Source organism: Passer montanus, unplaced genomic scaffold (assembly GCF_014805655.1).
Source record: "Passer montanus isolate IOZ18808 unplaced genomic scaffold, ASM1480565v1 scaffold45, whole genome shotgun sequence".
NCBI classification, from domain to species: Eukaryota; Metazoa; Chordata; class Aves; order Passeriformes; family Passeridae; genus Passer; species Passer montanus.
Window position 1 is genome coordinate 29717 of NW_024369373.1, and position 26827 is coordinate 56543.

The 26827-nt window shown below is 61.9% G+C and overlaps 1 protein-coding gene across 4 annotated transcripts in view; it reads left to right on the top strand.

The window, feature by feature from the left end:
- The window catches only part of GSE1 (Gse1 coiled-coil protein), a 97974-nt gene that overhangs the window by 29710 nt on the left and 41437 nt on the right, over positions 1–26827 (top strand). For all 4 annotated transcript variants that reach the window (XM_039721177.1, XM_039721176.1, XM_039721175.1 and 1 more), the window contains exon 2: positions 4414–4576. In XM_039721177.1, the coding sequence (XP_039577111.1) occupies positions 4414–4576 (163 nt within the window). The remainder of the gene's footprint in view (positions 1–4413; positions 4577–26827) is intronic.

The following is a 26827-nucleotide window of genomic DNA, read 5'->3' on the forward strand; positions in this document are numbered from 1 at the left end:
CAGACCCTCACTGGGGATGGGGTCCTGGGGGTATGTGCTTCACCCCTTGTGCTGCACCAGCTTCTGCTCCGTGTGGTGCAGGGTGGCTGCAGTGACACACTGGGGTCACCGCCAGGCCTGTCCCCCTGTCCGCTGTTCCCAGGGCTCGTGGCACAGCCTGTGTGAGCGTGCTGGGGCATGGGGGGCCACTGCTGCATCCCTCGCCCATGCCAGTAGTGTTTCCATCCTCGTCTGCCCTCGTGGCATCCAGCCTGACCACAGTGTCCAGCCCCTTCCATCCGTGCCAGTTCCCGCCTGGGCTCGCGGCACGTCGCGGCTCCGCCGGCGCACACCGGCCCCCGCGCCGGCGAGGAGCGCGGCACCTCGGGCTGGCTGGGGGCAGCTGCGAGATGAGTGAGAACATATTGTGTGGGCTCCTGGAGCAGGCGTCACGGTGTCGCTGCTGGAGAGCGAGCGGGAACCGCAGCCCCGCCGTGACAAACGGCTCCGGCACAGCCGCAGCCGTGCCCACGCGGGCGCCGCGGCACCGCCGCTGCTCCAGGACACGGAGCGGGGATCCGGGTGGGCAGCGATGCTCACGGGCAGACCCTCGGTGCATGGTGTCACCTGCCACCGCTGTGAGCCGTCCCTCCAGCTGTATGAATTCCCTGGGGGGTCACATCCCCATCTTGGGAAGGGTTAACGGCACTGTGTCTCAGTCTGGAGCCTTTTGTTTCTTTCCTTTTTTTTTTTTTTTTTTTCCCCCTTCCCCTCTTTAATGAGGAGTTAGCACAGCTGTAATTGTAGGTTCCAACTTTCCGCCAGCAAACACGCCTGAGAAACTTTAAATACGGTGGAGATGCATGGGCCCAGTCACCACCCCTCCCGTGGGCGCCCATCAGGGCCAAGCCATGCCACCAGCAGGCACCCAGCTCCCCAGGGGCACCCCAGCCTGCTCCTGTGGGAAAACCCTCTGCTTCCAGGCTTCTGGGACAAGGATGAGAAGGGCAGAGGCTTCCTGGAGGGAAGAGCAGCTGGAACCGTCTGGGGGAACACACGGCAGGGGCTGTGCTGTGATAAAGCCCCAGCAGGAGCCAGGGGGCTTGAGGGCCTCAGCCACAAAGGGAGCTGGGGGGAGCCTGCTCCCGCAGCCCTCAGCACTCCAAAAACACCTTTCATCCTGAGCGCCGCCTCCCAGGCCTGCGGGGAGCCTGGGACAGCCAGGGCTTGTGTCCCCCAGGCCTCTCTGCATCCCCTGGGAAGGGCAGGATGTGGCCCCTCTGTGCTGGGCATCCTCCTCACCTCATCCCTTGCTCACTCCCAGGAGCTGGCACCGGCGCTGTGCCAAACCCCGTAGCCAGTGCAGCTGTGCCGGTGCTTGCCGGGCTCCGTGCCCGCCGCCTTGCCGGGGTGATGCCAGCCAAGAGCCAGAGATTGCATCCACCCCCGGTGCCCTGCCTGCTGGCAGAGCAGGGGTTTTCCGGGGTGCTGCCAGCCGGGAGGGCGGAGGTTGGGGTGATGCGGTGGGGGCTTTGCCGTGCCCGCGGCATTCCCGTGGGCGGCATTCCCGTGGGCGGCATTCCCGTGGGCGGGTGGCATCGGCGCTGCGCACGCTGCAGCCTGTCCCAGCAGCAGGGGAGGCGGAATGGGGAAGCCACGTTTTTGGGTGTCCCGAAGGCACAGGAAGTGCGCTGGCGTGGCCTCCTGCCCTTCGCTTTCCCACTCCCACCACTGCCATCCCACAGCTGGGGCAGAGCTGGGAGCTGAGGCAGGCATTTGGCCCAGTGATGGGAGCAGAAGGAATGTGTCCTTGGCGGGGAGGGACACACTGGGGACACTGGGAACACTGGACGTGGGGACCCATCCCCTGACCTTGGTGCCATTCTGTCCAGAGAGTGCCACGCTGCCTGCCCTGGGCACCATGCCAAGGACAGGGGGGCACCCTGCTGGTGGTGTGGGGCACAGGTGACATGGCCACCGTGGTGTCTGGCAGTGCCTCTCTATGCCTGTCCCTGGAGGCCACCAGCTCTGTTTTGTCCCCACTCAAGCTCTCCATATCCTTTATACCAAGAACCTGCTGGGGTAGGTGGGGACAGACACCACCCAGGAGGGGTTTGAGGAGTGTCATGCCACGGGGCCATCCCTGCCAGCTCTGGTTGGAGCCATTCCCCCGTGGTTTTGCCACTTGTGGAGCTGGCCTGTGTGCCAGCTCCTTTCTTCCCGTGTTAATAACATCACATAACGATGTCACATTGCTGTCACCTCGCTGCACACCTACCCCTGACCTGAGGCTGTGCCCTGTGTCTCTGATCCCTGTTGTGGATCTGTCCTGGGAGCTGTTTCAGGCTCATCCATCCATGTGTCACAAGTGGGGTGGCCTCAGCTCAGTGCCATTCAGCAAGCACAGATCCTGCTCCCCTCTCTCCATCCCTGGAAACATGGGATTAGCATCTCCCAGAGCCAGGAGGAGCTGAGCTTTATCACAGTGGGACATGGGGGATCTGCCAGCTCTCCCTTCAAATTTCAGTGCTTGGTGCCAGAGCACCCTTCCCTCCCAGCCTCCTCCCAAGCACCTCAGGGTGCTGCTTAGCAAATTAGCACCCAAATCAACCTGCTCACCTCTAATGGGGGTTGAGTCTTTGAGGACGTGGCTGGGGAGGAAGGCCCCCGCTCCGAGGGGCTGCCGCCATGCTTTATCTGGGTGGACAGATCCCTCCTAATTGAGCAGATATTCCGTGTTCGCAAACAGATGGCTCCTTTGCATCAATTATTCCTTATCTGTGTAACCGGGGATGATTTGCTGACAGATAGTGCCGGGTGAAGTTAAAGCAAGGAGGCGGCCGGTGCTCCGTGCAGAGCCTGGGGGTCCCAGGGGACACGGCTGGTGAGGGGGGGTGGGATCCTGGCTGCCCTTGGGCAGGTGGGACCCATCTCTGGTGCCTTTGCATCTCAGCATCCCTTGCCAGAAAAACAGAGGGGGTGGGGGCTGCTGGTGCTGTGGGGCTGATGGGTGGGTTGGGGTCTGGGGGGCTCCCTGGGGAGCAGGAGGGTGCCAGCCTTGGCCCAGCTGTCAAAACCCACTTTCCCCACCAAGACCCTGGTCTGTGGCTTCCCAGCTGTGTCTTGCCCAATGCTGCTGTGACGCATGATGAGGAGTGATTAATGCTAATTAATGATTAGTTGCTCCGGGTATCAAAGTGCGCCCCAGCCTTTCCCATGCCCACAGGTAGGGGATTGCTGCCTGCTGCTGCCGCTGGCATTGTCCTGGGAGGAGGAGCAGTGGCATGGCCACCCCCCTGAGACATCCCTGCCACCTCCAGGGATCCCACACCAAGCTGTCAGGGATGGGGACTGATCCCTGGGCTTGTCCCCTGCCTGCTGTGAAAGTCACCTTCTGTTAATCACTGGGAAAGAGAAGAGCATCCTGCCATCACCGGGGCAGCTGGTGGCACCCCGCCAGTTGGGGCTGGGACGTGGTGGCACTCGAGGACTCACGGGATGTGCCAAGCGCTCGCGGTTGTGCGGCGCTGCCATATGGATTCCATAAATTAAACCTTTCCAGGAAGCAAACGGTAAATTTATACGCCCGCTCGTGTGCGTGGCTCATTGAGTCTAAGGGCTTCCCAGTAAAGCATCCACCGACCATCCATCTCCATGTTTATAGGAGTAATCCTGAGCAAAACAGGATCAACATAAAATCCTCGCCGTGCTCCTAATGTCCCCAGATCAGGTGCACTGTGTCCCCTGTGGATGTCACCTGTGGCACAGGGAGGTCACCTCAGCCCCGCCGTGCCCGGGGTGGGCACAGCATCCTGTGAACCTGGGCTGTCCGTGTGTCTTTCCCAGGGTGGCACAACAGCACTGGGATGAGCGTTGTGTCACTGGCTGTTGCTTTATTAAAGCTAAACAGGAGCGGTGACAGTCAGGCTGTGTGCCCAGGCAGGAGGGTGACAGCTACAACAAACCCCGGGCCACAGCAGCACCCAGGGGTCGAGGAGGGGGACTGTCCCCAAACAAGGCACAGCGGGAATGCCATCCCCATCCCAGCAGCACGTTTCCCTCGCCCGCCTGGCAGGGAAGGCGATGGGGGGTTGTTGATCTCGAGTAAACACTGCCCGGTTGAGTAATCGGGAGCTGCCTAACCGGCCAGCTGCCGCCGGCGGGCGAGGGGACGCCGCTTTGATTCATGTCCTCACCCCCCCTGCAGCCTTTCTTGTCTGGCTGTGCTGGGAGCCATCGGCCGGATCCAGCTGTAGCCCCGCGGCGCGGGCTGGCGTGCGGCTCCCGTGCTGGCCACGTGCACCGGCCGGCAGGAAAACAAAAGCATCTTGTGTCTGTGCACCCCAAACCCCACCCCGTGCCCCCCACCCGTGCCGGCGCTGCTCCGACCGGGAGAGGCAACGGCGCTGAGTCTCTGTCCTGCTTCTCTTCCAGGCGTCCTCTTCGTCCCTGGAGACAGCCGCCACCAAGGCTGCGGCCGGTGAGTCCCGGCACCGGGTGGCCAGCGCTGGGGAGAGCCCGGGAACCGGCAGCACTGTCCCGGACATCGGCCAGCGGACGCCTTTGGATGCGGAGGGTGCGGACGCTGGAGCCACAAGTAGGTGATGCGGGGGGATACTGGAGGGTACAAGGCTGCCATTCCTAAGGGATGTCCCAGTGTGGGGTGACCATCAGCCCGATGTGCTGCCTGGGACTCTGGGTGAAGGCTCGTGCCCAGCGGCTTGGGGTTGGGATCCACCACCCGCAGCCCCGCTGGGAAGGTGACCCCGACAGCACCGCAGTCCCTGCCCGCCATCCCCGGGGCCGTGAGTCAGGCCGTGGGCGCCAGGGAGAGAGAGCCGCGGTGTTGGGCTGGCTGTGCTGGGGAGCTGGGGGGCCCCCGGGGCTGGGATGGACCGCGGCTCCGGGGACTCGGCCGCCCTGTCCGTCAGGAGCGGCAGCATTTTTAGGAGCGGCATCACGCGTGCTTCCCGCCTGCCGCCTCCCTGGACCGGCCTGTTTGCCAGCCCTTCCCGGCGGGCGCGCCGGGCCATGTTGTGCTGGGCCATGCCAGGCTCCTTTGATCCGGTAACAACCGCCGGTGCCGGTTCCTGGCGTTGGGCTGGGAAGAGTCAGGAACCGCAAGGTGCAGCGGGCAGGAAGCTGGGGCAGGCAGGGAGATCCTGCAGGGCCAGGGGGCTGCTTGGTGGTGGGCATTTGTGACCCCTCACATTCCCTAAGAAGGGCACTTCTCAGGAATGCAGTGGCCCGTGTCACCCATCGATCAGCCCCGCAGGAATTCCGCTGTGGTTTGGGGACCCCGCAAGGCGCTGTGTCCCCCGGGGAGGGGGCTGGGATGCATTTACAAGCTGCTCACAGCCCAGCCGGCAGTGGCGTGGAGGCAAGCTGGGAGCTGTGGCCTGGAACGGGCCCGCTGGAGTCAGCCCGGGATTTATTACCCTGCCAGTGGCTGCCGGGCAAAGGTGACAGTGACTAATGGCTTGTTACACGCCTGCCACATCTCATCTGCGCGCCGCGTCCGGCTGCTGCGCTCCCAGCCCTGCTGTGCAGGCAGCCTGCGCTGCGTCCCTTCCTGGGGGGGACACAGGGGTGACCCCCCTTTGCCCCTGCAGGGACCTCGGCCACGGAGGGTGACAATGACAGCTGGACAGCTTGGCATGGTGTCTACCCCCATGCTGACTGTGGAGACCCACACTGTCAGCGTTCCCTGTGGCCAGGCAGAGCCAGGCTGGCAGCTGTGCTAGCACCTCCATATCTTGGGGGTGGTGACACATCCCAGGGTGTCCTGCTGAGCCTCGTGTGACACACGGGACTTCCCAGTGCACAAAATCCCTTTTGTGGTTGCCAAACCATGAGGCGCTGCTCTGCCAGCACGGTGTCAATCCCATGCCAGGGTGGCTGGGCTGGGATGCTGGGGGGATCCTGCGTGCGTGTCCGGATGGATGCTGACGGAACCACAAATGCATTCACCAGGAAAATTAAAAAATTAACAGGCATTGGCTCGCTCTAGATTAGTAAAGGCAGGAGATAAAAGCGGCTCTTTATACCTTGTGAGAATTGCTGATAAGGGCATTTGTTCCTCTGTATTCTTTAAAAAGAATGCAATAAAAATTTAAAATAGAACGGGAAAAGGGAGTTGGGGGGGGGAAGCACGAGGAGGGTGGGGGGGAAGCACGAGGAGGACTGGGGGGGTGGCGGGCAGCAGCGGCACCGCGGCAGCACCAGCGTGGAGGGCACGGGGGCCTGTTGGAGGAAGAGGAGGAGGATGGAGGGGATGCAGAGGCAAGGGTGAGCTGGGAAGGGATTTCGGGGTGTGTGTGTGTGGTGGTGTGGCAGTTTGTTTGGGGACAGCTAGGTGTCCCTGTCATGGCCTGTGTCTCCTCCTGCAGAGATGCCAGTTCATGGCTGGCAGTGCCAGGATGAGATTCCTCACCAAAGCCTCCTTCCTGCCCGAGGGAGGTGGGGGTCTGGCCTGTCCGAGCCAGCCCAGCCTGTCTGGCACGTGGAGCCGACTGATGTGGCCGGTGAATGATGGACAACTTCCTCCTGTGCCAGTGGGCCGAGCCCCACCCCACTCATGTCACTGGTGTCCCCAAGCCCAGGTGATGGTGGGATGGCACAGGGGTGACCACCACCATCCCCACCTGGGAGGGGCAGTGCTGTTCCCTCTCCCACACCTGGCACAGGGGGTGCCTGGGGCATTGGGGCGCCCCGAGGGGGAACACCCCTTATTTCTGCAGGGTCTGGGCTCAGGACCACCCTGGGTGCTCCCTGTGCTGGGCCACACTGGCACCCCAGAGCCCCAGGGTATCTTGGAGCAGTTTTGGGGTGGGGGTCAAAGGTCTGGCTCCCACCCCCATCAGCGCTTGGCACAGGCATCCCCCCATCTCTCCATTTGGGGAGGGGTCACCCGCGCACCATAATCAGGACTGACACCCCCATCACCCAAATTCTTACCAAGCTGCGGAGAGACAGAAACCCCGCGGGACCCCCCCGCACGGGGGGACCCCCCATTCCCGGTGAATCCCCCGTGGTCCCGGGTTGGGGGGGGTTCCTCCTCCCTCCCAGCATCCCTGTTTTGGGAGCGCCCCGTGCCTCGCTCCCGGTGCCCGCCCCCGCCGCCCTGCCCTGCCCTGCCCGGCCCGGCCCGGCCCCCGGTGAGTCACGCTCCAGCCGTGCGGCTCTCGGGGCGGCGGGCGGGCGCCGAGGGAAGCAGGAAGCGGCGGGGGAAGGCACGGCTCGGCTCGGCTCGGCTCGGCTCGGCTCCGCTCCGCTCCCTCCGGCGCTCGGGTGGGAGGAGCGCAGCCCCCGTTGGACAGCGCGGCCCGCGGGTGAGTGACCCCCGCTCCCAGCACGGGGACCCCCCAGCAGCGCCGTGGGGAGGGGGCAGCGGGGTCCCCCCCCCCGGGTGGGAGTTGTGCTGGAGGGGTGGGATGGGGCTGGTGTGGTCCCGCTGCTCACAGTCCCCTCCCAGCCCCTCTGCTGGGGGTCTGGAGGTCACCCAGGGGTCGGGGGACCCTGTGGTGGGGGGGACAGAGGTCACCCTGGGGCTGAGAGAGGCTGTGCTGCGGGGGATGGAGGTCACCCCGGGGTTGGGGGACCCCATGGTGTAGGGGGTGGAGGTCGCCCTGGGATTTGGGGGCACGGTTGTTTGGTGAATGGAGGTCACCCTGGAGTTGGGGGATCTCGTGGTGTAAGGGGCAGAGGTCGCCTGGTGTTTAGGGGAAGCCGTGGTATGGGGGACGGAGATCTCCCTGGTTTGGGGAACCCCGTTGGAAGGGGAACAGAGGTCACCCTGGCTCTGGAGGAACCCATGGTTTGGGAGACCAAGGTCACCCTGGGGTTGAGACCCCGTGGTTGCCCTGAGGTTGGGGGTCCCTGTGATGTGGGGGATGGAGGTCACCTTGGAGTTTGGGGACCCCGTTGTGTGCGGACTGATGTCACCCCAGAGTTGGGGGATCCCATGACACAGAAGAGGGTGGTGGTCACCCTGAGCTTTGGGGGTCACTGTTGTTTGGGGTTTGGAGGTCACCCTGAGGCAGGGGGACACTGTGGCCTGGAGGATGGAAATTGCCTTTGGCTTGGAGGCCCTTACTGTGTGAGGAGTGGAGGTCGCCCTGGTGGAGGGGTACCCCATCATGGGGGGACAGAGGTCACCCCGAGCTTCAGGTGCTGTGTGATGTTGTGGACAGAGGTCACCCTGGCCTTGGGGGACACTATGGTGTGGAAATTGGGGGTTGCTTTGGAGTTGGGAATCCAGCTGGGGAATGTTGTGAGGAGATGAGACCCTCTGGGTTCTGTGGCCAACTGAGGTGCTCAGTCCCCATGACCCACATTCCAGAGAGACCCTTGGGGTCATTTCCCATGGCTGGCAGGGCACAGGCGGGCCCTGACCTTGCCCCTTCTCCTTGCCTTGGTGCCTGCCCCTCTGTCAATGCAGGCACACAGGGTGCAGCGTGGGGCTGTGCCTCAGTTTACCCACCAGTATTTCTGGACACCCAAGACTGCTGGAGCTGGGGAGGGACCGTCTTGCTGACTGAGCCGGACGCGGGGAGCCCGGGCACCGCACCCTGTGCCGGGGTGATGCCGCGGCCCCGGCGTCTCGCCTGCCTCCACCTTTACTGCCCTGCTCCATCCTGGCTCTTCCAGCCCTGCCTGCGCTGCCTGCCGTGCCCTTTGCCCTGGGGCCGTGCCCTGCTAGCGCCCGTGTCTGCTTTGCATGGTGACAAGGGTGCCAGTCCCCAATGGGTGGCATCTGTCAATCGAGCACCCCGTTGGTACATCTGTCCCCAAGCCCTGGGCAAGCGCCCACTGCCAGCGCTTGGAGCAGCAGGGCTGAGTGTCCCCTCTCTTCATCCTCACCCCCATCCTCCTCCCGTGGCTGGGGGCACAGAGCTGTGGGTGCCCGCTGGGCCACGGGCAGGATCCAGATCCAGGGAGGGAGTTAATGGAGGGAAAAGGCAGCGGGAAGCCAGCGCCTCTTCCTGCAAGGGCGCGCGTGCGCCGGCGAGCACCGGGGTGAGCCCGTGTGGTTTGTGGGTGTGAGCGAGGCGAGCGTGCGCCCGGCTGCGTGTGCGCCCTGTTTGTGTAACCTGCCGGGGAGTGCCACGGGCACGGCGGCCTGCCAGGGCTGGCCAGCCAAGCCTGGGGGGTCACACAGGGCTGGGGGTCGCCGTGCAGGGGGGCTGGCTGTGAGCACACGTGTTTCTCTGTGTGTGTGTGCGCGTTGCACAACGCCGGGGTGTGAAGCTCTGCGTGCTGAGCGCCGTGACCCCTCGCTGGGGGCACGCGGGGTGCGTGTGCCTGCACGTCCTGTGTGCACACACGGGGCCTGTCCTGGCCGGTGCAGGGGGGTGAGCGTCTTGGCTGCGGGGCAGGGAGCTGCAGCGAGGAGATGGTGGCTTTGGCGGGGGGCCAGGCTGCCGGGGGGCGCAGGGGGGGTGCCGAAGGACGCAGGACAGTTTATTCCTTGCTGGCACGCCAGTGGCTGGGACGGGGGTGCAGGCTGGGGGGCAGCTTGAGGAGGGGGTGTTAGTTTAATCGCTGCTCCTCTGTTTGTTCCTAGCCCTCTCCCTCAGCCTGCTGTCTGGCCGTGGGAGGTTGAGGCCCGGAGGGGCTGTTCCTGGGGGTTTGTGCCTGTGCCAGCCGTGTGGGAGCTGGTGGAGCTCTCCCCCACATCAGGGCACGGTGCCATGGGTCACACCTCTGTCCCGGAGCCCTGGCACTGCCACCAGCTCCGGGCGTAAGGCCTGGCCTTACTGTGGGCAGCAGCAGATGGCCTCTGTCATCACGGCCCAGTGGGGACACCCAGCCCAGACCGCCGTGTGCTGGCAATGCTGGGGTGCATCCCCCACCTGTGGGGTGCTGGGTGCCCCCGGGGGGCTGTGGGGCAGCCCTGCCGAGCCCCGAGAAGGAGCAGCCAGGACAGAGCTCAGCCTGCGGCGGCTGCCCGGGCACGCTGCCAGGGGGATTGCCCTTGAACTGGCCCTTGCCATGCCTCGTGCTTCATGCCCAGCTACCCCACGTCCCCCGCCATGTCCCCCCACCCCGGCACCCCACTGCCCGCCGGCGGTTGCACCGCGGGGCGGGAGGAAGCGCCCCGGAGCTCCCGCGCCCTCAACGGCGGCCGCCTTATCTCGGGGCCTTCTGGGCCCCCCCGGCCTTATCTGCCACGGCCGTTGGCCCTGGCTGGGCTCGCAGCCCCCCTCGGCCCCCCCAGCCCCCGCGGGGTCAGCCCCTGGGGGCGGCCGCTTGGCAGCCTGCCCCCTCGATCCTTTTTGAAGTTTCAAATCCATTTAAGTCAAGAGGAGGGAAAGTTATTGCCTCTAAAGCCCCTTGCGTTGAGCAGTAAATCCTCTTTGCTGGGCCAGCGCCGCCTCCAAGCACCCGCGGGACCGGGGGGTGACTCCTGAAGGGGGGGTACAGCCTGAATGTGTGTGTCCCCAACACCCTGCAGGCGGGTGCTTAGTGGCTGGGAGGGAGTGGGAACCCCAAAACATGGTCAGTGTGGGGTTGGGGCTCCTTTGAACCCCCCCAGCTGAGCATGAAACAACATTTCACTGCTGTTTGCCCACCATTTGCTCAGTGCCTCCTTGCTCACCCTGATTTAGCCCAAACAGGGGGTTCCCCTTGTGACATCAATGCCCTGGTGTCCCCAGCAGCGTGGCACAGCACCCCCCCTGCTGCCGTGCACCCTCTTTGAGGCTGATGGAGCAGGAGCTGGATGTGCTGCCGGCACGCTGGCGTGTTTTATTTGATTTCCTTTCTCCCGAGCTGGCAATATTTAAATATTAATGCCTGCCTCTAATTGCTGGGTCAGAGGAGCGGGGCGGCGCGGGAACGGGTGCAAGGGCGGCTGATTTTGTTGTCTCGGGGAGTGTTTGCCGAGGAAAAATGTTTGTGCACACACACATAATTTTACTCCCTTGGGATTTACTTGGCCTTGGGAGTGGTGCAGGGGGGGAAGCTGAGCTGCGATGCCACCGGGCCATCATTTTGCAGCAGGGCACCCACCCCCCGCATCCGGGGGCCCTTCTGGGATTGTTAATAGCAGGGGAGAGGGGGGTGTTTTATTTTCTCTCCGGGCAGCGCGGCGTCAGATGCTTGCGTGCTCGCTTCCTGTAATAAAGCGACCGCCGGCGCGCTTGTCACCTGCTCTCTGTTGTGCTGCCAAGCGCAGACATGCCGCTTCTCGCTGCGGGCCCTGGCGTGCTCCCCGCTGCCGCCGCCGCGCTGTGCCCGCCCCGGGCGCTCGCCCCGTGCCAGCGCGGCGGTAGCAGGTGTTTGGGCAGGGTGTGATGGTGCCTGTTGCCGCACGCCCCGTGCGGGTGGAGGCCGTTTAACTGTTCCTCACTGCGGCCGTGCCCCCTTTGACGCCCTCCCTGCTTGGCACTGGGGGGTCCCGCTCCCCTGCGAGCGTTGGCGCTGCTGTTGGTGCGCCGTGGCAGAGCCAGCCCAGCTGCAGGCAGGTGGCTCTGGTTGTCCCCAGCTGTGCCGCGCAGTTGGAGCGGGGAGGTCTGTGCCATGCAGGGGCTGTGCAAGCTGCTTGGCACTGCTGTTGCCCACCGTGCCGTGCCATGCAGCTGGCTTGGACACCAGGCCACTGCCCGCTGTGCCATGCTGTCCCTTTGCATGCACCTTCCCAGTGCTGTTAGGGGATTTTTCCCCGTTGGGAAATCCCTCTGCTCCCCTTTGGATCCCTCAGTGGTTTGCCACCCCCCGCAGCCGTTGCTCCTTGGCTGTGCAATCTCCTTCCTCCTGCCCGCCTGGCACATGAGCCGTCCTGGTTAACCGGTGTTTGCTGGGTCCTGCTCCTGTTAACCCCGGCCAAGGGAATTCTGTGCCCTTGAACCTGGCAGGGAAGCTCCTTGCAAGGGGCTAACACGGGGTCTGCTCCCCACAGGCAGCCTGGAGCGTGGTAGATGTGGGCTTTAGGGATGAATTACACCCAAATAGCCCCCGTGGAGGAGGCAGGCTGGCTTTTCCTCCTTCCCACCCGCATCCTGCCCCGCTCCAGCCCCGGCTCCCGGCGCTGCCTTTGTTTCCGCTGTATAACAAGATGATGGGTTAGGGTCAAGCTGCGGGTTCATAACTTGTTGGAAGACTTTGCCGAACAATAAAGGTGTCTGGCTTTATATCTGCTCGTATTTTATCCGCGCCACGGCCTTTCCCCAGCGCCGGCCGGGATTTATGGCGGGGGATATTTGGACGTGTCGAGGCGAGCTGGGGAAGCCGAGGCCGACCCCCTCCCCACGCCTTTGCATTCAGTGCCTGGGCGCTGAAATATTTACCTTCCAGCTCCTCTGACAGTTCAAGCCGTCTCGTGAAGCAAAGGTTATTGAACTGCGAATGTTATGACATTACATTTTTGTGTCTGCACTTTCTAGATGCGTGATGCAGCCTGAATGATAAGTGATCTCGGGGTTAAGGGTGGGGTTTTTTTTTTTTTCCTTTTCTGTTCCTTTCCCTCCCTCCCTGCTCTCCTCCCTGAGCTGTCAGCTCTGCTGGCGCTTGATAACGCTCCCTTTTATTGCCCTGCCTTTGCATTCCTGCTGCTGGGCTCCCTGCAGTTGAGGTGGGTGCTGGGAAGGCAGGGGAGGGACATTTCCAGCTCAGAAGCCTGGCTGCCTCGGTGTGTGCCTCAGTTTCTCTAACCTTCATGCTGTGAGTGGTCACCCATGCCAGCAGCCCCTCTGCATGATTGGTACTCCCAGTGTAGGGAAATGCTGCATCCTGTATCCCACCAGGACCATAGGAGAGTTTGAGTTGGAAGTGACCTCAAAGCCCTCTCATTCCACCCCCCTGCCATGTCCAGAGGCTCCTTCCACTAGTCCAGTTTGCTCCAAGCCCCATCAAACCTGTCCTAGCCATGTCGTGGGGCAGGAGGTGATGCCCGGTGTCACTGGTGCCAGTCTGTGCCATGGTGCCCATCTTGCAGCCGCATTAGTGGGATTTTGGGGTGCTGAGGTGATGCTCCCTGGTATCCCCCTGGTACCCTGTCTGTCAGAGCTCTGAGCATCTCGTCAGCTGTCCCCACTTGAGACGCAGCATGCTAGGTGGCCAAGTGGCCATGGGGACAAGTGACAGCGGGCCTGGGCTGTCCCATACACACTAGAGGGCAGCAATAAACTGGATCAGTGGGCTGTGCTCTGTCCCTGGGGGCGTTGAGTGGTCTCACCCCCCAAATCTGCCCTGGCACAGTGGGTTTGCAGCGGGGGCACACTTATTTTTTAGGGGTGCCTAAACAAAACCATTGCAGCAGGGTGAGGGCACTCCAACCACTCGGACCCGCAGTGTCAGTGCATCCCAAGAGCAAATTAATTAAGTCATTGCATAAATTTGGCTGTGTTTGCTGCTGGTGAATCACGTCTGCACCCCCCTTCTCCCCTGGCTTTTCCCTGGGCTCCCCCTCCCTGCAGGAGTCAAGATCTCTCACCCTGCAGTGCCTGGAGATTTCCATGGGCTCAGGGCTGGCTGAGCATCCCGAGCATCCCAGGTCGGGGCGGCTGCCAGAGCTAACAGAATCCAGCTGTGCTGCCGGGCGGGCAGGGGGGGCCGTGGGGAAAAGGGGAAAAAAAAAAAGAGGTCAGGGCCCGGGAAATTAAATGTTCATAAATGTAGGCCCGAGCGCTTAAAAAGTAGGGCAGTGCCATTAAATCTCATTAAAGTTTAATACCTATCAGTGCCACTTCAGGCAGCCCTTGGACATTGCTTTAATTTGATGGGTGTTAAGGGAGAATTATCAAATAATTGTGCTGGCTGGGGACTTGCTTTTATCATGTTACATGGAAAGCTCTCCCGGCTTTGTGCCGCACATCAAAACAGCGGCGGGTAGGTATTGTTCTGGGGAGGGGGTGGGGGCAGCTGCAGGGGCGTCCCCACTGTCCCCATGGCCCTCAGTGCTGGCAGGAGGGATGAGGGACACCAGATCAGGTTGTTACAGGGATTAGCTGCCCCAGGGATCAGCTTTTTCTGCCCAAATTTAACCCATCTGCCCCCAGCAGGGGTTTGCTGCCCCAGGCTGGCAGCCTTGAGGGTGGCATGGGCACAGGGAGCATCCTGCCATTGTCCCCATGGATTCTGCCATTATCCCTGTGGGCCCTGGCAGTGTTCCCATGGGTCCTGTCACCATCCCCCTGAGTGCTGCCATCATTCCTGTAGGGTTTGCTGGCATTCCCATGGCTCTGCCACCATCCCCAGGGGCCTTACTGGTGTCCCCAAGGGTCCTGTGTACATCCCCACGGGTCCTGCCATTGTCCCCATGGGTCCTGCCAGTCTCTCCATCAGTCCTCCTGGTGTTCCCATGGGTCATGCCAGTGTCCCCATGTCCCAGCAGGGTTGTGCCACTCTTCCTGCACTTGCTGCCCCAGGATGATGCCAGTGTGGGGCTGTGGGTGCTGCTAATTAATACTAATTTTTGGAGGGGCTGTGGGGAATTGCAGAAGGAGGATTTGGGGATGGCCAGCTCCGTGCAGAGGCGAGGACATGGGCCCATGCATTTTTTATGGAGTGCACCCGGGGTTATTTTTATTTCTTTCTATTTCCTTCCTCCTCCCCTCGCTGTAAAAGTCCCTGTTGATAAAGAATTAGTGCCAGGTCGTTAGTCCTGGTTTTTATGAGATAAACCCAGGCACAAGGTGCTGTCGTGTAAACGCCGGGGCCAGGGGAGCGCGGGGACGGGGAGAGCAGAGCTGCTGCCATGAATTATTCAGCAGCTCCTGATTTCACATTATTCTCACTGATACTTTTACAACCTGTCAGTAAATAAAAAGATTCTACATTATTTATAGAAATGGACCCGAATTGGGTAGGAGAATTTACTGTTGCTATTATTAGGGGCTGCTCAGCACCGCGTTAATGAGAGCCGGGCGGTGGCGAATGCTGCTTCCTGTGGGCACGGTGTCCCCCGTGTCCTTCCAGGTGCCACCTTGCTCCCCAAGGATCACTGTGTCTCCTGCCTCTTGCTGCTGGGGCTCCATGGGTTTGGGCTGTTTGAAGGGGGATATCTCCTTCCTAAGGACATCTTCTTCCCAGTGACACATCCCTGCAGGTGACGCCTGCCCCAGGACATCCATGCCAGGGAGGTCACCTTCCAGGGGGATGACATCTTCCCAGGGATGTCTCCTTCCTGGGGACATGTCCTTCCCAAATATGTCTGTGTCCTGGGAACATTTTCCCCAGGACTGTGTCTTCCTGGAGACATCTCAGACACATCTCCCTCCTGGGTATCACATCTTCCCAGGGACATTCTCTTCCTGACACTTTTCCAGAGACACCTCCCTGTGGATGACACCTTCCCAGGGACATCCTTGTGGAGTATGCCTCCTTCCAGGAGATGATATCTTCCCAGAGACATCTTCTTCCCACGGACAACTCCCTGTGGATGACACCTTCCTAGCAACGTCCCTTTGCTGGGGACATCTCCTTCCAGGGATGTCTTCTTCCTGAGCACACCTCCTTCCTGAACACATCTCCTTCCCAAAGACATCTGCTTCCTGGGGCCGTCTCCTTCCCAGGGACCACATTTCTCAGGGTCATCCTCTGCCTGGAGATGTGTCCTTCCCTAGGACATCATCTTCCCTGGGACACCTTACCAGGCACATCTTTGCTGTGGATGTTTCATTCCAGGAGATGACATCTTCCCAAGGACACCTCCTTCCCAAAGATATCTGCTACTTGGGAACATCTTCCTGAGAATTTCTTCTCCCTGTGGACCACACTTTTAGGAACATCTCCTTCCTGGTGACCACATTTTTCCAGGAACTTCTTCCCAAGATGTTTTCCAGGAACATCTTCCCATGTGGCAGCCCTGGGACACAGATCTCTGCCAGAGGAGGATGCTTTCCAGTCACGATGCAGTTACCTTTCTGTCCCCATCCAGTGAGTTCTTCCCACCATCCTTCCTGGCTCTGCATCCCACCCTGCTGCAGGAACTGGAGGGGCTCCACTTCCAGCCTGTCCCCCCTTCCCATCATTTGCCTGTCGCCAGCACGGGAGCCATCCCACCCACGTCCCCGCCAGCCCCCCGGATCCCATCTGGGCTTCCTGCATCCCTGATGTGACAGCTCCAGGGAGGTGGAAAAGCACTGCACGGGGTTGGGAAGCCCCGAGGAGGGAGGTGCTGGGCTGTGGGTAAACCAAGGCACGGCGGCGATGGAAAAAGCAGGAGGAAACCCAAGCTGTAATGGTTTGTCTGCGGTGTCCTAAGGTGGCTGCTCCCAGGCTGCCGGTGACAGGTTTATTGGCAGGCAGGCCGGGCTGGAAGGATTGTGGGCTATTTACAGTGCTGGGGCCGTGACTTTGCGAGCAGACAGTTAACATAAATTCACATGATGGATCAGTTATCACTTCATTGAACTGGTGGCGGATCCATTGAAGGCTGTGCAGTAACATACTGTTTCCTGGCTCTGCGCAGCGCTGGGATACATTAAATACACTTTATTTATAGCTTACCATTGCTGCACTGTGGGCAGGAGAATGCAGCTTTTGCAACTATCATCTAATTTTATGATGAGCATTAAAGCAAGGCCTATAATTTGCACCTTTTTATTCATTAGACACTGGTGCAGCCATAAGTCAAGAATGCCCAGGGATTTAGATGCAGATCCAGAAGATAAACTATTGACAAGCCAGATGTATTTTTACATTAGTGTGCCTTTACAATAGTTTATGTTGAGAGTGGAATATAAATTGCATTATTAAATACGAACCACTCTTGTAACCGCTGCTCTTCCTGCGTGTGTGCAGGCAGGGTGGGATTCGGAACCGCAGAGCACGGAGGCTTTGCCTAATGGCTCCAGGTTGGGGGGAGATTGTTATTTTGGCTTGTGTTATCCGTGGATATGCTGATGCATCAGAGCAGGGGTCTGTCTCAGCGCTGTCCCTAGGAGGAGGCATCCTGAGGGATGAAGAGATGTGGGATGTCAGAGCAAAGCCATCCCAACCACGTGCCCCCAGCAGGGACCTCGGCTCGGCCGCTGCCACCCGGCCAGCAGCGAGTTAAATCCTTTTGTTTCTGAGGCAATACAGTTTATATTATGAGCATGAATAAAAGATGGTTGTGCTAGGGGTAGCTGTCAGGATCTTCGCTGCCTATAAAGGCTTCTACTGTAGCTTGACAGTAAAAGACTGTGTTTGGGGACTGATGTGGTTTCTCAAAGGAGCTAAATAAATAAGGGACGCTTATTTTTACACCAGTAAAGGCTGCTGGAAATTTAAAGCCCTGTTTATCTCACTGAAATCACGGTGTTTATTGTTATCTCATGGAGGGGGAATTTGCATGTTCACTAATAATTAACCCAGCCCAGCGTTCTCCCTTCTGTACCTGTGGCAGCCCTGCTGTTATCTGGGGGGAGGAAACGCTTGCAAATCAAATGCAAATATTGACCCTGCCTGGGCCGGGCTGGCTGTGGTGGCCGGGTGCTCCCATGGCTGCTGCGGTGGCAGGAGGGCAGGATGGAGGGGCTGGCTGCTAGTGTGGGACATGAGGGGGCAGATGGGAGCCACCCCCACGGCCACCCCATGCTTATTTCTGCCCTATTCCCATTGACATCCCATCCACACTATGCCTTTCCATATTTCCACCCCCTTCCCATCACCATCCTGTCCCCATTGCCGCCCTGTTGCCATTACCACTCCATCCTTATTTCTGTCCTATTGCCATGCCCCCCCATCGCCATTGTCACCCTCTGCTATCCCATTCCCATTGTCACCGTGTTGCCACCCCATTCTTCTTTTCACCTCATACTCATTGCTGTCCCATGCCCACCCCATCTTCATTGCTACCCAGCACCGTTGCTATCCTGTGCCCATTGCCACTCCGTCCATATTTCCACTCAATCTCCACGGCCACCCCTTCCCCACTGCCACTTCATCCTTATTTCCACCCTTGTCCTACGGTCACCTCATTCCCATGACCATGTCATCCCTCTTGCCACCCTATCCTTATGGCCACCTTGTCCCTATTGACGCTCCATCTTTATTTCCACCCTGTTTCCTTCGCCACCCCATCCCCACGGCCACCCCACCCTTATTTCCACCCCACCCCGTGGCCACCCCTTTGTGGCGGGCGCTAACAGGCGTCCCGTCCCGGTTGCCAGTCCCCGTGCCACCAGATGCTGCCGCTCCGTGTCACACCATCATGTCGCTAGCAGAGTGTAACGGGGAGAGCAGTCGGTGCCTTTGTTTCTCCTGCTCTCCGCACAGCTGTCACTTCCAGTGATCAGTAGAAAAATCATCACCCCACCGGATCATACATATGGAACGGTGTCTGTGCGGAATATTTATTGTAACATGTGTCGAGGCCGCGCCGGTCACGAGCCCCGGGCTGGGCTCGTGCTGCTCCAGTCCCTGGGCTGTGCCTGCTGGGGAGGTGTGAGTGTCCCCACAGCAGTGTCCCCGCAGTGGCTGGGGGACTCGGGGCTAATTGCGCTCGGTGGCCTCGGGCTGTGCAGCATCCTCTGCCTCCTGGGGGACTGGGAAAGTGCTCCCTCTCCCAGCCTGTCCCCACCTTGTTCCCAAAGGATGTCTTCAAGCTGGGGGAGCAGCTGAGGTGTGGGGGTGTGCAGAGCTGCAGCTGGTAAAGCTGGAGGGGAGCAGAAGCCTGGGGGCTGCCCCTTGCTGGGGTCACCTGTGGGGTGGCCCTTGGGGTCTCCAAGGGCAGGAGGCGAAGGCACGCGGGCGCCCTGGCCCCGTCAGTGTCTCCAGGAGCTCTCTCCCATCTCTGGAGCTGTCAGCTCGGCACCTTTCATGTGTGATGGGTAAACAGCGTGGCACGCCTGCTGGGGAAGGCTGTTGGATCCCTGCTGGTGCTAAAGCGGCGTCTGGCAGGGACGGGGAACGTGCCATCGCCTGCGCGAGGCTCAGCGGACGTGACGCCCCGCTGGGGCTCCGTGCGGCTCTCCTGATGGAGAGCAGAGCCCCAGCCGCCCCGGTGTCAGGGTGAAGCCGTGCTGGTGGGATCCGTGGTATTCCCTGCAGGTGTGCCACTCCCACCACCAAAAACCAGTTCTCACACCCCCATCCCACGCGCTGGCGGCTGATGGGGACACAGAGCCCCCCTGTGCCCCCTCTGCGTGCGTTTTCCCTCTCTGGGGTGGACAGATGCCGCGCGGGCAGGACGGGGTCACCGGGTCCCCCCGGCACATGGCTAGGGGAAGGTGTTGCCAGCGCCTTTTGGCACCCGCTGCCACACGAGCGCGCTCCTCTGACAGCTTTATCAAGCCTCCAGACTTCCCAATTCCATTGTTCCTGACATCTGTTTCGGTAAGTGATTAATTGCAATTAGTGAACGGTTTGAAAGCCTGTGGAAGAATATTCAGCAGAAAACTCGTCAAGATTAATGAGTGGTGGCAGTTGTCAGAAGGGCTGCTGCCTCGCTGGGATGCGGCGGCGGCGGGGAGGTGCGGGAGGCTGGGCGAGTGGGGTGCCCCCCTCCCCGTGCCCGTGTCCCCCCCCAGCGTGTCCCCCCCTCCCGGAGAATAACACGGGCTGATTTTTCATCCGAACGCATGAATTATCCACTAATGCGCTATTAATAAAGCGCTGTGGAGTTTCACCGAGATTAGGTCCTAAATCATGCAGAATGAATTTTAATCAGTCCGAAAGACACCGGTGCTAGCCACTCCCGGGGACCTGCGGGAAACCAGCCTGGATCCGGCTGGGATCTGCTGCCGGAGCAGCCGCGCCTGCACCTTTACCCCTGTGCCACGCCGTGCTGCCTGCGGGTGGTGACAGAGCCAGGCACCTTTGTGCCTGGCACGCTGCTGCCGTGGCAGGAGGGTTGCAGGGTATGAGCTCTGTGGGCACAGCCGGCTCTCTGAATCCTTGCCAGCGGGCACAGGGGGATGGCAGCATGTGAGGTGGCACCTGACTGTGGTGCCCAGGGTGCCAGGAGGGAGCAGGGATCATCCTCTGTGTTGCTGTGCCATGCCCAGATTCCCAAGGGCCCCATATTTTGGGGGGTGTCACTGCTGCAGTGAGATTCCCAGGTCTCTGCAATGTGCCTTTGCTCTCTGGTTGTGCCCCCAGCTCGGTGCAAGGGACCACCCCGAGGTGTGGGGGGTTTGTGGGGGTGCTGAGCCTGGGGGGTGACACACCCACAGCCCCGGGGGGAAGGGAGGGTGCGACATCTGCTCCTGCAAATTGTTTGCCTTGCCGAGGTCAGGGCGGCTCGACAGCCCCAGGTCCTGCGAGCAGATGGCTCCGGCATGTTCCCGGCCGCGCTCCGCTGTGCCGCACCCATGAAATTCCCCATTAACTGGCTGTGACCGGAGGGTGGAGGGGGAGGAAGCATCCCTCACTCCTCTGCGCTCAGCCTGGGAGCGCACACAGCCTGTGCGTGTCCCCAGGGGCAGCAGGGACTTGTCCCCTCTGCCGGGGAGAGGGATGGCTCCTATTCTTTGCATGGCCTCACTAATTCAGGGGGGCTAATTCAGCCAGGGCTCATCGCCCCGGTGCTGGGGGTGCACCCACGTGCTGGTGGGGAGGCAGTCCCCATCCCCATCCCCTCCTGCCAGCCTGTCCCTGTCCCATCTCTTTGATTTATTGCTCTTTTGGCGGAGGGCAGGGGTGGCGGGGTCGCCAGGGGCTGGCAGGGGTCGGGAGGTCCCGCCGTCGGCCGCCCTTTGTTGGTGTCCGGCACAATGACCCGGCGCAGGCTGTTTGCTCGGCGCGCTGGGTAATTACTGTGCCGGGGAGGATGAGGAGGTCAGGGCCGATGGAGCCGCTGTGACCCGCCGCCGTCGAGGCCCTGTGTGGCAGCGGCTTGTCCTTCCCCTGTCACCATCTGCTCGGAGGCGGCCGCTCGGAGCGGCAGGGCTGCGGCGCTCAGACGGACGGACAGATGGTGGTGGGTTTGAAGAGGTAGAGTGTGTACTTTGTTCTGGAGAGCTTGGAGGAAAAAAAAACATTAGAAGGAGAAAAAGACGGGGAGAGGAGAAGGAGGGGACGTCTTCCTGTGTCCTCACTGCCTGCCACCGTGCCACACGTTGCAGTGGAGGTTGTCACCGTGCCATGGACGAGGCTGAGTCCTGCTCCGCGGTGTGCTGCAGTTGGAATGACAGGGAGAGGGGATGGGTGGTCACTGCCCCTCTGAGTGTCCCCTGTGCCACCCCCACAAGGGATGTAGGCATCCCTGCGGTGCTGCCAGGGATGCCCTAACCCCGCTGTGCCTCTCCAGGGCCTGACCCCAGTGTGCTGCCTGCAGGCACTGCACGTCCCCGCCTGCCAGCGGTGCCAGCCAGGCCGGGGCTGATGCAAGCGGCATTCCCGGGCAAGCCCGGCCGCTTCCCAACCGGCTGGAGCAGCCGGACCAGGGGGGAGGCGCGGGCGTGGGGTCCCTGCAGCGGTGCTGCGGACGCCGGGCACAGTCAGGGCGACACGGCGTCTCCCCGGGGCGCTCCTGACCCGCCGGACCCGCTCGGGGAGCGGCGGCGTGGGTTGGCGGCTTTGGCTCCGCTGCAAAAGGTGGGGCCGGCTGCCCCTGCCGCCTCGCCGCCGCCTGCTCCGGCGGCGCCGGCCCTCCGTGTCCCGGCATCGCCTCGGCGCAGCGGGCCGCGCTCGACGCCCATGCAACGGCTCCACTACAAAAGGGGGGGCCGGCCGCCCCTGCCGCCTCGCCGCCGCCTGCTCCGGCGGCGCCGGCCCTCCGTGTCCCGGCATCGCCTCGGCGCAGCGGGCCGCGCTCGACGCCCATGCAACGGTGCCACGGCGGTGCCTGCGCGGCGCCCGCGGGCAGGGCAGGGGTGCTGGCACCGCGTCCTGGCAGCCGGGTGGCGTTGCTGGAGTGCGCCGGCGTTGTGCCACACAGGGGGGATTTGGCGCAAGCAGGTGGGGCTTGAGGCCGCGGTGCACGGGGAAGTGTGGTGGAGTGGGGATGTGAGTGGGCTCCCTGAGGAGGGATTCCCACGGAAGACAGGCTCCGGGTTTGGGACCCTGCCCGCTGCCTGCCACCGTTGCAATTCTGGCTTTGCTGCCTTTTAATTACCGCCCGCGCCAGGCCTGGCCCTGCGTTCCACTTCATTACGCGATTGCGATCGGGGCCGCTCCTCCCTCCCGGCCGACTCCGGTGGATAATTAGGTGTGTTTTCTCCCGCGTGCAGACAGACACTTAATACAGCTTTAATCACCTGCTCCAGCGGCTCCCACCCACCGCCCTGTGCCCGCTGCTGCTGCTGCCCACAGCCCGCCCAGCCAGGTAATGACAGGCTGTGGAACGCCCGCTAATAACCCCCAGTGCCAGTGCCCGCTGCAGGTGCCCAGTGCAAACAAACACCCCCTGCAAGTGCCCAGTGAGCATGCCCACTGCAACAGCCCTGTGTCAGCACCTCATGAACATCCCTGCTGCAAATCATGGAATGGTTTGAGTTGGAAGAGACTTTAAAGATCTCTTTGTTTGAGCCCCCTGCTGTGGGCAGGGACACCTTACACAGGACCATGTTGCTCCAAGCCCTTTTCAACCTGGTCTTGAACACTTCCAGGGATGAGCAATGCCCAGTGCCCAACCCTGATGCAAATGTGCCATGCAAACACCTTGATGCAAATGAACAGTGCGAACACCCGGTGGACATCCCCAGCGCAAGTGCCCCGTTCCGATGCCCAGTGCCCATCCCTGGTGCCAGTGCCCGGTGCAAACACCACCCAGGCGGGGAGCTGGCGTGTCCTGGGGTGCTGTGGCGCTGGCAGGCGGCGCTGCCCGGCTCCCGGGCGGCTCTCCTGGAGCAGGCGGCCGCCGGCTCCTCGCAGGTGTACGCACAGACTCCGCGGCGCCCGAGCTTCTGTGCGGCGGGCGCGTGCCAGCACACTGCTGTGCCTTGCGAAGGTAGCAGCCATCTGCACTGTGATAAAAAGCCCTGAGGATGATAAATAGACAAGTAGCACTTTTATTGGATTGCCGTTCCGAAGCAGCCACTTTGGGTTTGGCACGGCGCTAACGACAGACTCGCCGCACGCTGTGCCCAGCCGCCCCGGCCGGGGGAAAGGGGCTGCCTGGCAGTGCCCGCCTGGGCACCACTGCTCACCCCAGAGCGCTCCCCCTGCCTCTTCCCGCCTTGGTTTTCAGGACAGACATGGATCTGGGATGTGGCGGATGGGAGGGCAGCGTGGCTGGCTGTGGGGCAGGAGTGGGGCTGTCCAGCTGGCACGGCGTGGCACGGCGTGGCACAGTGTCCCAGCTGCTGCGCTGGCCTCGGCATCACCTGCACAAAGCAGCTTGTTTGTCAATAATGGAGCAGGGAAAATTGCACCCGAAATGCCTCTCGGCTCTGCTTTGTGCTGCCTTAATGCATCCACCCCGGAGGTGCCGGCTCAGCGGCGGCACAAAGGCTGCTGGAAGGGAGGGGAGGAAGGGATGGGGAGCTCAGAGAGGTTCCAGCGGGGATTTACTCCCCAGTGGCCCACACAGACCCTCAGTGCCAGGGTGAGGGGGCAAAGACAGGCTCTGACCCATGTGGCTGGCACCATCATGCCCCCACAGCTTGGCTGTGCCTGATGCCAGGGATGTCAGCCCAGTGGGACTGATCCCAGAGGGATGTGAGTCTTGGGGACAGTTCTGGGGGGCAGCATTGCTTAGTCCTTGCCCAAAACTCCTGCTGCTGAGTGCAGGGAGTGGGGTCCTACCAAACATCCCCATCTCACTGTGCTGGGACATTGGGGATGTGATTTCCAATTAATTCCATGTGAATCATGGCTGCAGTTGCCATCCCACCCTTCCCGTCCCACTACAGCCCTGACATGGAGGTAACACTGGATTTTGGGGTGGCGTGGGAAAAGTGGTTGCTGGTTTGGCTTGGGAGACACTGGGGTGGTTGTGGGGTCCATCTGTGTCCCCCTGTGGTGGCAGCAGTGGGATGGGGCAGTTGGGGACACTCTTTCAGAGATGGGACAGGACAGACTGGAGACCCCAGTTCAGGGATGCTACAGGACATGACAGCTTGGGGACACTGTTCCAGGGCACAGCCCCCATGTTACAAGGGAGGGCTGGGCTGGCAGCACAGGGACTGGGGGTGCTGAGGGGGGGTGTCTGTCCCCACACCCTGCCAGCCCCCACCTGCGGCTCAGGGGCCGCGCGCAGCTGCCTGCCCGGGTGTGCATGCCAGGAATTTGGGAGCGCGGGGGGGCCGGCTGCCTCCGTGCCCTCTGACCCCCGGATGATACAAGCCCTCTTCTGTTTCTGCTCAGCCCGCCGGCGGGGTCAGCCTGACGGCTGGCTCTGGCTCCCTCGCCGCGATAAAACAGCTCGTCTGTCACGACACAATAGATCCGTCAGGCTGCTGGCACGGCCCAGGGGACACAACCCCGGAGCTGGGTGGGTGCTGGCGTGCCCCTTTGAGCTCCCCCAGCCATGCTGGGGCTCCCGAGGGTCCCAGCAGAGGGGTAGGGACAGGGACAGGCACCAGGTGTCCCGGCTGATACCCCTGCCAGCCCCTGCTCTGCCGCAGGGAGATACAGCCCGGTGTCCTGGCTCCCTGCCATGCCCGCTGCCCTCGCTCCTCACCGTCCAAAAATACCTCGGGAGGCCCCAGCACGAGGTGCCCCTCATGCAGGGGAGGTTCCCGAGGGAATTGCTCACCTCCATCCATCCCAATCCCACTTTCCCCCTGACTTCAGGGTCTTTTTATCCAATTTCGCATCAGCTTCTCAATAATGTCTGGGATCTCAATATCCAGGATGGTGCTGGGCACTGCATCCCCGTGCAGCACCATCCCCTGGCATGGGTGCAGCACCCCCCCAGGACCCCCAGCCCCAACTGGGTGGTTTTTGAGAACTCAAAAGCGTCTCCAATTAGAAGCAGCGGAGCCGCGGCGCTGTGGCGAGGCACTGGGGCTGTCACTGTGCCGCCTTAATTAGCAGCGCCAGGGCAGGGGTCAGCACAGCTCGGCGGGCTTGACAAGGCTGCTATCAAGTGCAAGGAGGGAGGAGGAGGGAAGGGAGGGAAAAGCAAAGCTCCCCAACTCAGGACCAGCCTGGGCGGCGGGGAGGGGGAGGATGAGCGCGCTGGAGCCACGCCGGCAGAGTTAAAAGGCAATAAAATGGTCGCTGTCACCCGCTGGTGGCTCAGCACCGGGGCTGTGCCTCCTGCTGCCGGGGTGTGGGACCGCTCCTGGGCCCCCCCAGCAGCCTGAGCACCGGCCTGGGGAGGGGGGCACGGGACCCTCGCCATGCTGGAGATGAAGAGCTGGTCGTCTTTGCTGCAGAGCCTCAGTAAGTGATGGGGGTGGCGAGGCTGGGGGCTGTGGGGACACCCCTCGTGTGTGGACACCCCGTTCTGTGGGGACACCCCTCGTGTGGGGACGCCCCTTGTGTGGGGACACCCCTTTCTGTGGGGACACCCCTTGTGTGGGGACACCCCTTGTGTGGGGATGCCCCTTGTGTGGGGACACCCCTCGTGTGTGGACACCCCGTTCTGTGGGGACACCTCTCGTGTGGGGACACCCCTTTCTGTGGGGACACCCCTCGCGTGGGGACGCCCCTTTCTGTGGGGACACCCCTCGTGTGGGGACACCCCATTCTGTGGGGACGCCCCTTGTGTGGGGACACCCCGTTCTGTGGGGACACCCCTTTTTCTGTGGGGACACCCCATGCGAGGTCCCCACAAGCTGTCCCCTTCCTGGCCCCACCGTGCAAGGGGAAGTGGGTGGGCGAGGGTCCCACACCCCCAGGCCCCGCGTGCCGCCCCGTCCCCTCTCCGGCGTCCCCGGCCGCGGGGTCAGCGCCCGGCCGCGGCCAGGCTTAACCTCTGCCCTTACCCTCCCGACCTCCAGCCCTGTTAAAAAGGGTTTAAATGCAAAGTTATTTGATAGCTAATCCCAGCTATCCTGGGGGCAGCCCCGGGCTTTGGCGCTGGGAATCGCCCCGAGCCGGGACCCTCAGGCGGCACCGCCGGCACAGCCGGGGTTGCAGCGGGGCTGGAGGTCAGGCAAACGCGCCGATTAAAGTCCGGCGGGTGAAAAGAGCTTAAACAAATCCCAAATCCCTCGGATGCCAGATGAGGCTGGTTGAAATTTGCTCGGGAGCCGCTGTGGGGAGGGGGAGAGACGCTGAAACTGGCGGGAGCACTGGGAAGGCCGAAACTGGGGAGGCTGGAGCTGTGTGGGTGCCGGGAGGGCTTGGCACTGGGCAGGGGGCTCCGTTGGTGTTGTGGGGGCCAGCTTGGTGTTGGGGGCCCTGTGTGCCTTCCTGCCTTACCTCCCTTTGCTGCTGGGCCATGAGGGACCAGCATCAGGGGACTCCCTGTTTCGCCATCATCTCCCCATCTTAGCACACCTCTCCTCCAAAATGCCACAGGTGAGACACAGGTGAGTGGCCTCACTGCTGAGCAGTCACCCAGCCAAACTTGGGAGCAAAAAATCCTGATTTTTCACCTTCCTGGAATCATGACGTGGAGGTGCTCACTTGTCCCCAGGGCTGTGCCACTGGGGAGGCCATGGGTCCCTGGCCTGCTGTGTTCCCTTGCTTTCCCCAGGGATAACGTGTCCTGGAGGTGCCAGGCTGCAGCCTCACACCTGCAGGATAGGAACTGAAGTGTTCTCAGGTAGCCAGATGCTGCCATCCTGTTGTGATGCCGTTAGGGAAACTGAGGCAGGCACAACCAGGAGGTGCTGGTGTGGTGGGACCTGTGGGGTGGAGTGGGATGGGGGCTGTGGGTGGGGAGGCAGCCAGAGGAGGAGGAAAAAGGGGACAATTGCTGGTGACAGCTGTCTGGCCTGGGGCTGGGGTGGCCGGGCAGGCTCTGTCCCCTCAGTCCTTACCTGTCGCCCGTGGCAATGAGTCCCCAAAGAACCGTCAGGGCCAGCTGAACCCCAGCCCAGGGACAGAGGTCACAGGTGCTGTGAGGAACCACGCAGACCCC